Below are 15283 nucleotides of genomic sequence, written 5' to 3' on the forward strand. Positions count from 1 at the left end.
ACACATTAATAAATTAATACATTTATATCATCATTTGTTTGGTAAGAATATTAGAGTATTACTTATCCACTTAAGATTGTAAGGAACATACATGATAAATTCTGATATAAAATTGAAGTGCAAACATTGAGGTGCACTTCAAATATACTAAGATTATAAAATTATCCTAAAATGATCAAGATTTGATTATAAAAAATTGAAAATAAAAACAAATTTATCACTCAGCTTTTAAATTGCAACAGAAAAAGTATAAAAGAAAAATTATAACTAATTACTTAGAACTTGCAAAATTTTAATCAACACAATTAATATTTGTATCCACTATAATTCAAACACCATTTTAGAGATAGTTTGCTGGTAAACAATGCCTCTACAGATAGTGACTTAAAATAGAAACATTTCTTCCAAAGCTTAAAAGATACTAGATTTATTATTAAATCTTAATAAATAAAATTGATTTGAAATTTTGGACTAGAAAGGAGCATATAAATTAAGCAGTGGAAATCTGTATCTTTGCTCAAATCTTTAATAGAAGCATTAAACAATAGCACTGATACCTCTCTCCGCCGAGAAGCCCAGCATGTTTGTTTGATCTTCCACACCACAGCCGCCACCAGTAACAAGGATAAAAAGCAACTGTAACACAGAAGACAACAAAGTTTTGCTTATAAAATGTGAAATATGTAATGAAATGCTAATATGCAGGGACTTTAAATATGTGTAGCTGTAATAAGCATTTGCGTTGGTAAATAATTCAAGCAAAAAAACAGTACTTTAGTAGTTTTTAAAATGTCTTCAAGTAAAACCAACATATACATGAAGGGAAGATTTTTTTATATTCCTTTCTATAAATTATAGTCTATCTTTAAGATAATCTCGGTCACAGGGAATGTAAATTTATAATTTTATGGGTCTTATGGAACAACAAAAATCTACATAAAATTGTATTCAGTCATAAAATATATACATTTTACAAAGTCAAATAGTACACATATTCATTCATTTTTATCTTTATTAGCAACTATTTTTAGATATGAGATTATTCCAGGTATAAATGTGGTATTTAAATACCAGAATGGATTTTTATTTGATAAGCCACAAATCTCAATGGAAGGTAAGAATTTTCCACTGAAGGTGAGAATTAAGCTTCCCTCCTCTCTCCAGGAGGCATTTGCCAATGTCTGGAGATGTTTTTGATCAATGTAACTGGAATGGGGGTTGCAACTTGCACCTGGTCAATACAGACAAGATGCTTCTAGACATCCTGCAAAGCACAAACCTGCCTACAACAGCAAAGAAATAGCCAACCCACAGTGTCTGTTGTATGAAGTTAAGAAACCCTGACCTAGGTTAATGTTTAAATTCACTTACAAACTTGTGTTCTACACATATTAGGTGCAATATTCAATAAGCTATGGTAATGCAGAATACGCTGTCAGTCATAATTTGAATTGACAAATTTCAAAATTCCAGGTTTGTGTGCATCTGAGTCACCTGTCCCAAACCTATGTCACTGTTTATATTCCTCCTTTGTTCTGTTGTTAAAGATGATGCCATTAAAAACCCAGAGGTCAGGAGAACTGGGATACTACAAATTCATTTGTCAGAGCAAAAAAAAAAAAAAAAAAAAGCTGGTCTTCCTTAATTGATAAATCTTGCATTTATGAATGATTCAATCATAAGCTGTGCAATTTTCAACACTTTCCACTCTTGTCAAGTCTTTGGTATATTTTTTTCTCTTGACACACTTGGAGAACTTAGAACACCTTTCAGTAATGATGGCAATGGCAATAATTCTAGTCCTGTCCACTGAATGCCGATACTTCACACTGATGCTCAGATTGACTTTCATAAGAGCACTTACATAAAGGATATACTATTCTTATTTTAGAAAGAAGAATCAGTGTTCAGAGTTCCAAGTCAGTCATTTCTATGTACAGGAGTACGCAGTAAAGCCAAAACTAAAATCCGGCTACTAAAACCTTAAATTCTCCCCTCCTGACTTCTGACCTGTAGGGAATGTGACCTGCTGGCATCTGACAATAGCAGCAGTTTGGGATACTACAAATTCATTGGTCACAGCAAAAAAAAAAAAAAAAAAAAAAAGCTGGTCTTCATCCTTAATTGATAAATCTTGCTATCATCAGAATATCAGAATCCTCTTTCTATCATCAGAGGAAGTGGATTTGTTTTTTAATAAGCCAGTGACTTGATATCCTTTCCAACCTCCAAGGTATCTTTCTGGTGTTTTGTATCACTACTTTTCTAATATTTATAAACTTTTTCTGCTTTATTTTAATGTAGCTTTTCAGAAGTGCTACCTTTCCTCACAAATAAAAACAATAACCCTACTTTACTGGTCAGGAGCTTCCTCTAGTTGAAGCAAATTATCAATGTAGCCCCCTCAATGTCCATTCCCTCATAATCTAGTCTCCTTATAACCTGCCATCTGGCTTGTGTACTAATAAAAATGTCAAGCTTAACAATGATAAATGTTTATGAAACATATTCAATATTTTCAGGGGATACCTGAATCATGACTTTCTACAGATGACTTACCTTTAACAAATGACTTTTACTTCTCCATTCACAATACCAACCATCCATTTTTTTTAACTTTTTAGTTATTTATGTCATATTGGTTTACAATATTGTACACATCTTGGCGATACAGGGTCACACCTCTTTGGATGTACATTACCACACCATCCCCACCACCAAGGCACCAATCATCCTCCATCGCAGTCTACTGAGGCGACCCCCTTTGATCCCAACCCTCTCCTCCTCTGGTAGTTTCAGTTCTGCAGTCAGAGTCCAAGTGTGTGTTTGGGGTTCAGGTCATCTGTTCTTTTCCTTATTTCTTTATATGCTACATTGGAGTAAGATGATTCCCAATCACTGGTCCTTTGACACCTCTTCTGTAGATACTATTGTCTGAATTTTCTTACACCCTTCCTGACATTCAGGGCAGGTGGGGTGTGTTGCAGTTTCACCCTTTTAAATCTTGGGCATTCCTTTAAACTCATTTCTCAAAACTGTGTTGTTATTATCCCTTGTGCTCAAAGGAAGGGCTCAGCTTTTCTCATAGTTTCAACTTGACCTTATGTGGAACAAATTCCAAATCTATATCATTAAACCTGCCAAAATGAGAGTGTTCTATTATTAAAGGGATCTAAGAGATTATTTGGTTCAAGCTCCCTCCCAGGAAAAAAATTCCCAGCACAGCTTTATTAGTGATCTAGCCCCTAATTAAATACTTATCATAGCTGAGAAGCGGCTGACTCACAATCCATGCATTCTATTTTTAGCTAAATCAAACTATGAAAATGTTCTATTAAACTGTCCTAACTTTTCTCAATCAGAGCTGCTTCTTCTGTCTCATGGGTTAATTATACTCAACAAGTCAATTCCTTCTCGTATATGCCAAAACGTCTTTATATATTTGAGGAAGTTGACGTGATTCCCTCTAGTCCAGAGTTTGGCACAATCAGAAGAGCTTTGTTCTCTCAAGGACATTTGTCATTGTCTAGAGACAATTTTGGTTGTCACTACATGGTGAACATCTAGCAAGATCCTGGGAAGCATTCTATAACAGTCCTGCTCACCCAGCCCCACCCCAACAGAGATTTTTCCAACCCGACATGACAATAGTATGAAAAGCCATATCTACTGGGAAATCCTGTCTCAGTGGTTACACTTCCATTGTTACACCCACATTAACACTGTAACTATCAAGTATGGTTCTGAGAATTGATACTCTAGATAGAGTCTAGTAGTCCATTTATCTGCATTTCAGTCTTACCAAATACCATTACGAATTTGAACACAAGAAATAATATCAGCTCAAACCTACTAGGTCCAAACTGAACTCGTGAAAGCATTCGTAATAATAAAAGCAGCTCTGATTTGCTGATTTATACATATCAAATGCAGTGTGACGCGCATAATTACATTAATTACCACAGCCACACTCAGTATACCTGTATGCTCTTATGCACTCATTTAAAAGATAAGAAAGCTGACTCATGGAGAGGTTAAGTAAATTGCTCAAATTACAGAAATATTAAGTTTCACGGTCTTGCCTTTCCCCTGACTTGTTTCATCATTAACTTCCAGCTAAAATGTAAAAACACATGACATTTATCATCCCTTAGATTCATTCATATATCAAATTCTGTGAATGTTTTCTTTCAGAACACCTGCAAGAGTAGCTAACATATTCAGTATTCATTTCAGAACATAAATATATAACATATTTTTATTTGATGAGCTACACTAACCCCCCAAATAAATGGTTATATAATATAGATTCAGTTGAAGGTAGTGAAGACTTACTGAATCTTCATGGAGAACCTAAATTCATTGTGATTTAAATTTTGTGACTCAAGAGTGTCATTTTTATAACCTAATTTAAATTAGCATAGAAAGCATTTGTTCAAGCCCCTAAAATATTTATCTCTTCTCAATATGATAAAACCTGAAAATTTTTATTCTGACTTTTTGGACATTGAATGAGAAGAAACTTCTACTCCAAAAATTATGGGTTTATTTGTTCCAGTTAGCTTTTCTCTAATTTATTTGTGAAGTCAAATGTTTTAATGGGCAACCTCAAAGTCAACATTCTTTAATGTATAATGTGGCAATTTTTTCAGAAAAAATATTTAGTTCCACTACTCTCTTTCAGAATCTTTCAATATATTACATAACAGTTGTCACACCTTCTTGGTATAGACACTGAAGTAGGGAGAGGACATTTGGGATTTCATTTTTTTAAACCTGCTTTATAACAGTGCCAGGAGATCTCAAATGTTTGACATCATGCAGTAAAAGTGCCACAGGAATTAAACAAACACACACACACACACACACGCACACAGAAATGTGAGGAGAGGTATTTCAATAACAATTTTAGCCTTTATAAAGTGGTCATTATGGACAGGGTTATTAATGTGACAAAATATAAAGCTCGTTAGTATTCTCATTTAGAGGATATTAAAAAGAATCCAGTGAAAATAACACAATGCAACATAAGGTTACATTGTAAAGCAGGTTACTAGTGACAAAGAAAAAAGACGCCAGTGGTAATCTAGCTGACCAAATGCAAAAAGGAGATAATATTGTCACTATCTTAGAACAATTTGAAGTTAATTGATCATAAAATTCAAGCCTTAAATACATATTTTAAAAGTCATCATGGGTACATTAGTCATTCATTTTACTGAAAATTGTTAGAAACTAGGGAATAGTATTGAAATAAATATTATTTTAAAAAGTAATTTATCTCCTAATAACTGCTATTTCAGAAAATACCTTTCAAAGGTTGCAAAAATACCTTCTTAACACTTGAAGGATTTTTTTTCTTAACAACTAAAATGTTAAGAAAAATATCACTTAGAACGTAATAAAAACTGTAATAAAAAAGTATTTGTTTCATTGTATTGGCAAAGATAAAAAATCAACAGTTTATGTTCATGACAAACTGTTACAAGCTTTTTTGAGGACTGTTAAGCAACAGTTAAATATACCTTAAGGTGCACGATTAGTTAAGATGATTTCAAAGGCAAGTAACAGAAAACCTAATACAAAATGGAATAATAAACAGTATTGAGAATAAATGGATTTAATAATACTCCCTTACAATAAAATGAAGTGTGGTCCCACAAAATCACATGTTACAACTCTATCACATGTTACAACTCTACCAACCAATGTTTGGAAGTAGAAAATTTAGGAAGTAATTAATATTAAGTGAGGTTGGAAGTAAAACCCTCATCCAGTAGCGTTCTCACAAAAGACATTAGAGAGCTCAGTCCCTCCTTTTCTTTCCCTCTCTCCCTCCCCATTCCATGCACACCCCCAAGTTCACAAACTGCAAAAAAGCCAAATGAGCACACAGCATCTGGGAATGCATCTGCCACACCAGGCAGTGAAAATTCATAGGTATTCAGTGTCCAACTACACCCTTCAGCTTAGTGGGTAGAGCCCTCTTCAATTCTTCGCTTCTTTCTTCCACCTATTCCCTGCTCTGGTGTGACAAACTGCAGGACAGCTGTGCGCTCTACCACTGCTGTGTCCTCAGCTCTGCCTTCCCTCTGAAAACTCAGCTTAACACCTCATGAACTCTTTGGCCAGTTACTGTCAATGATACAGGTGTGTGGGTAAGCAGGCACCCTTAAGGGATAAGCTTTATTCTGGATATACATAGGGAGAGATTTTCCTGAGAAGGCTTACACCAGTGTATTTTCTAGGCATGTCCCAACAATACAATATGATAAACAGATAACAGGTATAATTCTTGGACTTAATCAAACATCTCAATGGAAACCAGGAACAGCATTGAGATTACAGCAGCAGAGTCACTACTAATGGTATTGAGGAGAGGGTACCAAAGCAACCATGACAAAAACAAGGCAGGCTATCAGACCTTTTGGACTTTACAGGATGAAACCATACGACTATTTAACTTGGAATATTTCTTTTCATTTAATAAAAGTCAGGTGACCCAAAGGCAATTCAGAGATCATCAGGGCTCCCACTCCCACCAAAGGTCCAGGGAGCCAAGGTTAGTCACATTTCAATTTCCAAAGATTGACCTCTTTGGTTTGTGGGGACCAAGATGTCACTACCCAGTGACTTGAGGGCAACTCCTTGCTTCAAAATCAGAGTGACTCTGCCAAGCTAAAGAGGCTGTACCCTACATAAGGTAGCAGGGGCGGGACTTGTGATGCTGTCATCCCAGGGGCATGGACTTGGGGACAGAACCAAAGCACATGATCTTGTATCTTAAAAGGCGATGATAGGATTTGCCTTGCTAAGGTCTGAACACGCTTTATGGACCCAACACCTCTTCTTCCTCCAGCTTTCTCCCTATCCCTGGCTCACCTATATTTTGGAAGCACATAATCTGTCTGTCTTCACAGGTTCATGAGGGAGAGGAATTCGATCTCAGGATAATCAACACCTTAAGACTCACTCATATCTGATTTAAATTACCTCTAAATAAGACTTTGCACATTATCTTTTATGAGAACTATTTTTATTAATGTAACATTGGCCTACAACACTATATGTTGCAGAAATACAGGATCCCACCTCTTCAAGTGTATGTTACTTTAGACTTGCTATGAGCAGAGTTAAGACGTGGGATGGTTGAGGTGGAATCAATGCATTTTGTTCCTATGTTAAAGGCTGGCCTGCAATGCAGTTGTATTTGGAGGAAGGGACTTTAGGAGGCAATTAAGGTTATCTGAGCTCTTAGGATGAAGCCCTGGGCCACAGAATTACTGTCCTTGTAAGCCTGAGTGCTCTGTTCCAGAGACCATGAGTCAAGGAAAGCCCATGGAGAGCAGCCACTGACAAGCCAAGCAGAGAACTCTCACGGTTGCCCACCACGCTGGGGCTTGGATCTTGACCTTCCAGCCTCTAAGACTGAGATCAAAAACTTTCTGTTTTTAATTCAGTTAGTCTATGGTATTTTATTTCAGCAGTGTGAACAGACCAGGACACACCCCAGTGCCTGAAAGAGAATTAACTTCTAGGTTTGGTCTGACCATGCCCCTAGCTATTTCCCACTAACTCTCAAACTACACATTCTTCTGTTCATCGGCTTTATTCAAAGGTTCATTCCCCTTCAGGGAAAATAAAAATGGATGCAATAGTTGCAGGACTTATGCCACATACCATTACACATGCCTGATTTTCACCAATCATTTGGTTAATTGACAACTACACACTAACTGGCTTTAGTTCCCTCATGAAGCTGTTGAGGGATCAATTCCACCCAAATTAAACTACTGCCACCTAGCCATGTGAAGAGTTAAATGAGGCTGAAAAAATCTATAAAATCCACTTCAGAGATCATTTATGTAAAGTCCCAGAAAATAACCAAATGAATCTCCCCCAAACTGCTAACAGATTTACAAATCTACAGAGCATATTTGATAACACTTTAATTATTCCTTGAAATATCTTCCCCAAAATAGAGTGCTGTGAAGTGCCCTAGACAAAGGTTTAAACAGAGACCATTTAGTCAGAAAGAGCTTCCTGGTTGACCTTTCCTGTTACAAACAACCTTCCTGAGTAGAATCATCCAAATAATAAAGTATTACAGTGCTCCTCTGTACAGTTATTTAAAGCATGACTTTTCAAACTATGTAGTTAGGAAAAACATTTTTAATTTTAAAGGTAGTAAATGCTTAAAAAAAAAAAAACTTTTCCTAAAGCATTAGTTTATAACACAGGGAAATCAGAAATTTCAACCAATTATCACAAAACCATTAGATCACTGTAGCTATGTAACCACCACCCTAATAAACTATACTTAACATTCCCTTTTCCTCAAAGATAACTGTCACATAATTTTTAATACCACAGTCCATTTCGATTACTGAACTTTATACAAATGAAATCTTGCAGTATTTATTCTCTTCTGCTTCCTTCTGGTCAGAGATCTGTTTGTGATCCAACCCCATTATTCCTTTGGGGGTCACAGACAACTACAATGTAGTTGTATGAACGTTGAGAAGGAAAACCAAATGACCCTGAGTTAGGTCAAAACATATTTTATGAAAGAAAATAAAATACATTGAATTTTACAAAACTAAAATTACTTTATTCATAGCAAACAACTGAAAGAATTAAAAGGCAAGTCAAAGAGTAGTAGGAGAGAATATTTGTAATTATGTATCTAGCAAAAAAACCCAAAACCTTATATCCAGATTATATAAAGAACATTCAAAGATCAACAATAATAAAACAACAGTCTAACAAAATATTGGCCAAAAAAAAAAATACTATATGATAGCACTTATATGAGATAACTAAGGTGAAAATCAAAGAGAGAGAAAGCAGAATGGTGTATGTCAGGGGCTAGAGGAAGGGACTAGGGGAGTTATTGTGTAATGGGTAGAGAATTTCAGTTTAAATTTAAGAAGAGAATTCTAGAGATGAATCACATAGGCATTTAGAATATAGGGAAAATGCTTTCCAAAGAGAGTGGAGCTGGCTGATTATTGTTGTCATATTAATACCTGCAGAGGGATAATGAGAAACTGAAAACCATTAATAAGCATTACTGATTAAATACAAGAGCTAGAGGGTCTCTTTTACAGCTTTATCATGTCTGACTGTGGAAGTGCCAATATGGATGAGCAGCAGGCTGGTGGAGCTCCAGAGATGATAAAATTCTTAGCCAAAGCAGTTACCTTATAAAGGCAGGGCCAGGGTTGGGAAGAACTGCACCTTTGATAAATGGTAAGAATATCTAGAATGAAATAGAACTGGATAGAGCCTTCTGAAGATGCTTGCTCTACAATACCCTTCCCCAGTAATCGAAAAAATGCTCCCCTAACAACCTGCTCCCCTGTCCTCTCCTAGTGCCAGCTGAATCTGGGATTTTATCACAGCATAAACCATCTTCACTTGGTAAGGGAGGGAAGAGATGGCATATTACAAAGAGCTGCAAGAATTAGATGGACTGACAGGAGGTGGGGGGGGCAGAGCAAGGCATTGATCCAAGGTAGTGGATCAAGGAAAACGGAAAGACGGGATGAGCAGGAATCATGAGTTCTGGGGCTCATTCTCAGAACAACAGCTGCAATGCCCTACCAAGGACGCCAGGAGATGGGACACACATGTTACTGGGGGGTGGGGCGGGGGAGGGGAGGCTCCTAACAATCAAGAAAAAGTAGTGACCAAAACAACATATACAGGAAATACACAGGTAGAAAAGAAAGAAGTAAAGAAGCCAGTAAAAGGTAATATACGGGAAGGGGTGGAGTGAGAAGGTGGGTCGACCTGCCGGGTTCTGTTCTTTCCCAAGGAAACCAGGTATCGGGACAAGGCTAGGAGAAGAGCAACCGTGTTACTAGGACTGTGGTGGCTTCTTCTGCAGACCAGAGCTGACAGGAGAGATGGCAGTGTCACATAGGCTGGATGTGGGAAGTGAGGGGACGCCCAAGTGGTGGAGTCCAGGTGCCTATGCTTCCCTGACAGCACCCAGGGGCCACAGTTACCACAACGAAGCCAAGACTGGAGGAGCAGCAAGGGGGTGGACTCACAGAGAGCTGCGGGGAGAATTAATAATGCAGTGTCTCCGGGGAGAGACCAGGGCAGTGGCAAGAGTGCTGTGTGACATCTGGTGTAAGTAGGACAGCAGCCTAAGAGGCTGAGGGTGCTTCTGCCCCCACAGAAAATCATGGTCTCTACTGGTTCCTACAGGGCGAATGTACAAACTAGAATCAAACTGACTGAACAGACACCTGGTCTCTAAAAGAAAAATCTGTTGAAAAGTAGATAAAATACTCCCAGAGGGACTTTGCATGAGCCGGCACAAGAAGGCCTGTGCCCAGCTGGGCTCCGCAAGGCACCATCAAGGCACCGATGCAGTAAAAGAGGAGGAGTCACGCAGACCCGGGCGAGATGGCACTGCCATCGTGAGTCCTCATGAGCTGGGTGTCACCTGGGATCAGGTAATAGGTCAGGCCGAATTCTAGCTCCCAGTGGGCCAGCTGTGTTTGATGGATTCACCCTGTGAAAATCTCTCGTTTCACGTGTATAATTAGAATTTAGGTACAAGGTTGTTGGAGGAAATACTCCACTGTCTCTGGCCTGTGGAGTAAGTTCTTTCACCACGGGATAGAGCATGGGGTGACCCTTGAGCTGCCTCCCGCCAGCTCAAGACAGTAAATCACAAACATTATGTCACCCCAGTGGGGCTGGGACAGTGGCGATCAAGACCACCAATAAGTATCCAAAAGACTCAGTTGTTCCTTCTTAATCTCCTTTCAACTCACCAGGCTGCTTGACTTTTTATAAATGTAGCGTTCAGACATTTCAGATTTGCAGACTTACTTTTTTGTTTTTACATATCAGAGAAAAAGGATTAATTTTAAAAAGTTTTTCAGTACTTTACTAGATTATACAACATAATCTTCTAAAAGCCCTCGAAAGGATGGAGCAGCTAGGTGACCTACAACTCAGAGGAAGGGTCTTCCTAATACCTGCCCCATTATATTATCACCAGAACTATGCCCAGATAGAGTACTATGGAGCTGTCCACTGCAGCACGAGGGAGCTGACCCACATGGCGCGGCAGACCTCTCCTGACCCGCCCGCTGCTCCCCTCAGCAGTGGACTTCGTCAGTCTGCCTGTTCTGCTCCCCTCTCTGTCTCTGGGGAGTCCTCTCTTGGCCTGTACCCAAGCTCTTGTATGCATAACTAAATAAATCTTTTTTTAAATTAATTAATTAGGTTAAAAAAGCAGTAACAGGCATAGAGGTGCCAGACTGAAACATGTCCATAAATGCTGACCCGTTTAAAACTATCTTTAAAAATTTAGCGATTACCTTATTTAAATAAATAAAATAAATTCTGTCCATGTTTTTCCTTAACAATGAAACAACTTTAAAACTATTAAATTTACATCCATTACAGAGAAAATTTAAATGACAAAAAAAACATCAGATATATTTTATCTCATGCAATTATTAGAATATTTTACTTCACTTTGTCCATGATGACAACATAATAACTGGGATCATCTTTTACTTACTGAAAGAGCTACTGAACTTAAACAGTCACACAAATTTAAAGGCATTTAATAAACCTTAAACATTTAAGCAGGATATATATATGTATATATAATAAAAATTTACAAAGTTGAACTTTTCAATATATTTCCCTCCTACTATTCTGTATCAAAAAGCATTTTACTTTAATACATTAAATAATGTTCATTTAATTCTAACTAATACTTTCCAAAAACACATGTAATCTAAGAAGTTTTAAAATTAATTTCCTTGCAAAAGTGCATGTTTAACTTAAACATTAAATATATTTAAGATATTTTCTCAGTTTTCAAGGGACAAATTTAAAGTCTGAAAAACTTTGCATACATGTTAATGATAAATATGCTGACAATACTAAATCCTGAAAATTACAACTTTTTAAGGGACATAGACAAACAAGGTTTACATTGCAAAGTGATCAAAAAAGCAAAGGGTTTGATAGAAGTGGGTAAATTGAATGTGTGAATTGGAGAGAAGAGTTTAGAAAACTGAAGGACTGTAAATGGAGATGAAGAATTAGATTTGCTATGGATGGACCATATGGATGAATTAGAAGAGGTGTTGGGGAGACACAGATTTCAGCTCACTGATAAAGAATGATTAGTTATTCGAAGACAGAAAACTCTATCTCAGGAGTGGGTGTGTTTCCCATTGTTAAGGGCATTCAGACATGAGCTAGACTGGGGCAAAACACCTTATGTCCACAGGCAGGATTCAGCCCACCAGCTGCTTTTATAATAAAGATTTATTGGAACACAGCCACTCCCATTTGTTCCACAGTGGCCAGGGCTGCTTTAGCACTACAGCAAGTGAGTTGCACAGATGCAACCGAGACTGTATAATTCCCCAGATCCTGAAATATTTACTATGTGGCCCTTTGTAAAAAATGTCTGTTGGGCCCTCCCTGGTGGCGCAGCGGGTTAAAGCACAGCATCGAGAATCTAAAGCCACTTCCACATAAGTTCGATTCCCACCTGCCCCGGAGGTGACCACATGGCGTGGCAGACCTCTCCTGGCCCGCCCGCTGCTCCCCTCAGCAGTGTACTTCGTCGATCTGCCTGTTCTGCTCCCCACTCTGTCTCTGGTGAATCCTATCACCCTCCACATCTCTGGCTTGTACCCTAATTCTGTATGAATAAAAAAATAAAAAAAAAATGTCTGTTGACACCTGTGGAGGCAGCAATTTGAAATTCAAGTAGCGTATGGATGTCTGGGCAAGATATGGATCACTGGTACTCTGGTGTTGAGGCGGGTGCCTGGCACATCAGCTGGGTGAAGAGCTGGGCTGCACTGGCTCATACCACACAGGGCAGCCTAGCCAACGTGGTGAGCAGAAGTCAAAATTCACACTCCGCTCTGTTTTGTAAAGTTGTGTGTCCTGACGGGGGCTATGTTGCCAGAAGGAAGGAACACATTTTTCTAATTTGCACAAAGGCACTAAAGACCAGCATTAGCTGGACAACTTACAGTCACCTTAACAAATAAAACATCCCACCCAAATCAGATGAAATGAGATGTCGGAGCACCGCCACCCGTTGCTGGGACTCGGCTTTTTATCCTCACCCATTGTTTATTTGCATCCCATGAAATGAAAGCAAATGTTTCCTGGAAAGAGCTTTCATGCTTTGGGAAACACTATAAGCTCTACCCCTTAAGAAAGATGCATTTCATTAGCATATTCAAAACTCAGAAATAAAAAAGAGAAATATGATGGGGTAACAACATACCAAAAGATCCCTCTTTAATGTACAAAACATTTTCAAAGTTGTTCAATTCAAGTAAAAAGTTGTTTAATTACAGGAACATTTCTTTATGAACCTAGAGTTAAGATCTCACCAAACTGACATTCTAAGAAATGTGCTCTATTCAACGTGGCAGTTATTGCTTCTAGATCATAAATGAGGACCGAAAATACATACTTTTTTGGTCATGTATAGATTTTAACATATTGCTGAGTATGCAAAATATTATCTAGGAAATAACTGAATTGATTTCCTTATGGGAGCTGTACCTAATGAATATGGTATGTACTATTAATTTCATTAATTAAAGAAGTGTTTGTTTACTCTTGTGACAAGGCAACACTAAGTTATCATCCCCTTTCCACAGAATTCATTATCCATTATACACACAGCAAAATAACCATGCACAATATATGTCAATTATGTTTCTTCTGCTCTATAGCATTTATACAAAGTATATTCAAGACATACCATATTATTTTTCAAAAGTCAAAGAATTGATAAATTACCTAACAAAGTAACAGAACAAATACAGAATATAGGTTTAACAAATTCAACATCAGTGAAAGCAAATTACCTGAAGAAGGTGACAAAAAATTGCACAAGATCCATGATTGTATTGTGTTGTGAGAATGCAATCTGAAAAATCAAAGTAAAAGAAAGTTTGAAACTTGGTGAATCTATGTTGTTCTCCAATACCTATGGTGATGTTTAAAGACACTTGTAAACATACTATTCTTTTAACCCCCCAAGACATGTGAGTCACTATAAAATTAATCATATATGAAAACTAAAACTTCATCTTGAACACTTAATATATTCAGATACCAATAATGTTGCATACCTACAACATTAAATAGTTTTCAAATACTATTATAAACTTCAGCATGAGTGATCAGAGCTTCCTGTGAAACCTTATGATATATCAAATAGGCCTAAATAAACATGCAGATGAGTTTCTTAATCTGATAATGATCACATTTTCAGTTAACACCATTGATACCTGCTTGTAGTCAAAGAAACTGTTGGAGGTTTTTTCCTATACTTGCCTAGGGAAGCTGCAGGTATCCATATGAGTGCTTTTCTTATATACCATTCAAAGAAGAAGTATATCACATCATTTTATAAAATTGTATTATTAAGAAATGAATTTTAAGAAGTAAAACTAGCCAGCAAGATAACCCTATAAAACACCCTTCTTGAAAGAAGTATTATAGAATGTATTAGTAAGTTATTAGGCATCTGAACAGAAATCCAGCTTTTCACTTACCTAGGTGCATACATTTTGGAAAATCTTTACTTTGTGTGTCTCACTAGCTCCATAAGTATATCATAATATTAAAAAATAATAAAATCTATCTCATAATGTCAGAGGAAAGACTAGCTGAAGTGACAAATAAAAGCCTTGCCATAATATCTAACTTACAATAGCTACAACACAGTCAATGTTGTTATACTTTTACATCACATCATGTTCAACATAAGTGAATTTTTCCAGATAGCAAAAGCTAAATTAAGGTCTTTCAAAACATGTAACAGAATTTCCATTTCTAGAGAAATATAAACTAACAGAGATGAGATTTTTGCCCTTCCTGAAGCAACCAGAAAACTAGACAAAATACATGAAACACATTTTCAGGCACTGGACAAGAGAATAGAATATAATCCAGGTGTGAAGGAAAACAAAGAAGATGAATCTTATTATAACTGTCTCAGCATTTAATGCAATAACACCTAGGAAATTTAAAAAAAAAATGGCATTTTAAGTAAGAAATACCAGTATTTCTTATATATTAAAAGAAATCACTCTAGAGGATGGTTAAATGTATGGCATATAAAATATATATTCTTAGGGCCCTCCCTGGTGGCACAGTGGGTTAAAGCACTGCGCTAAGTAGCTAAAGCCACTTCCGCATGAGTTCATCCCGGCCTGCCCCGGAGGTGACCACATGGCGAGGCAGACCCCTCCTGACC

The 15283-nt window shown here is 37.2% G+C and overlaps 1 protein-coding gene across 1 annotated transcript in view; it reads right to left on the bottom strand.

The window, feature by feature from the left end:
- The window catches only part of ATRNL1 (attractin-like 1), a 426906-nt gene that overhangs the window by 282983 nt on the left and 128640 nt on the right, over positions 1-15283 (bottom strand). The window contains exons 25-26 of the mRNA XM_004680415.2: positions 13887-13948; positions 558-636 (exon numbers count right to left, since the gene is read on the bottom strand). Of these exons, the coding sequence (XP_004680472.1) occupies positions 558-636; positions 13887-13948 (141 nt within the window). The remainder of the gene's footprint in view (positions 1-557; positions 637-13886; positions 13949-15283) is intronic.

Source organism: Condylura cristata, unplaced genomic scaffold (genome assembly GCF_000260355.1).
Source record: "Condylura cristata isolate star-nosed mole 26May11 unplaced genomic scaffold, ConCri1.0 scaffold00011, whole genome shotgun sequence".
NCBI lineage: Eukaryota > Metazoa > Chordata > Mammalia > Eulipotyphla > Talpidae > Condylura > Condylura cristata.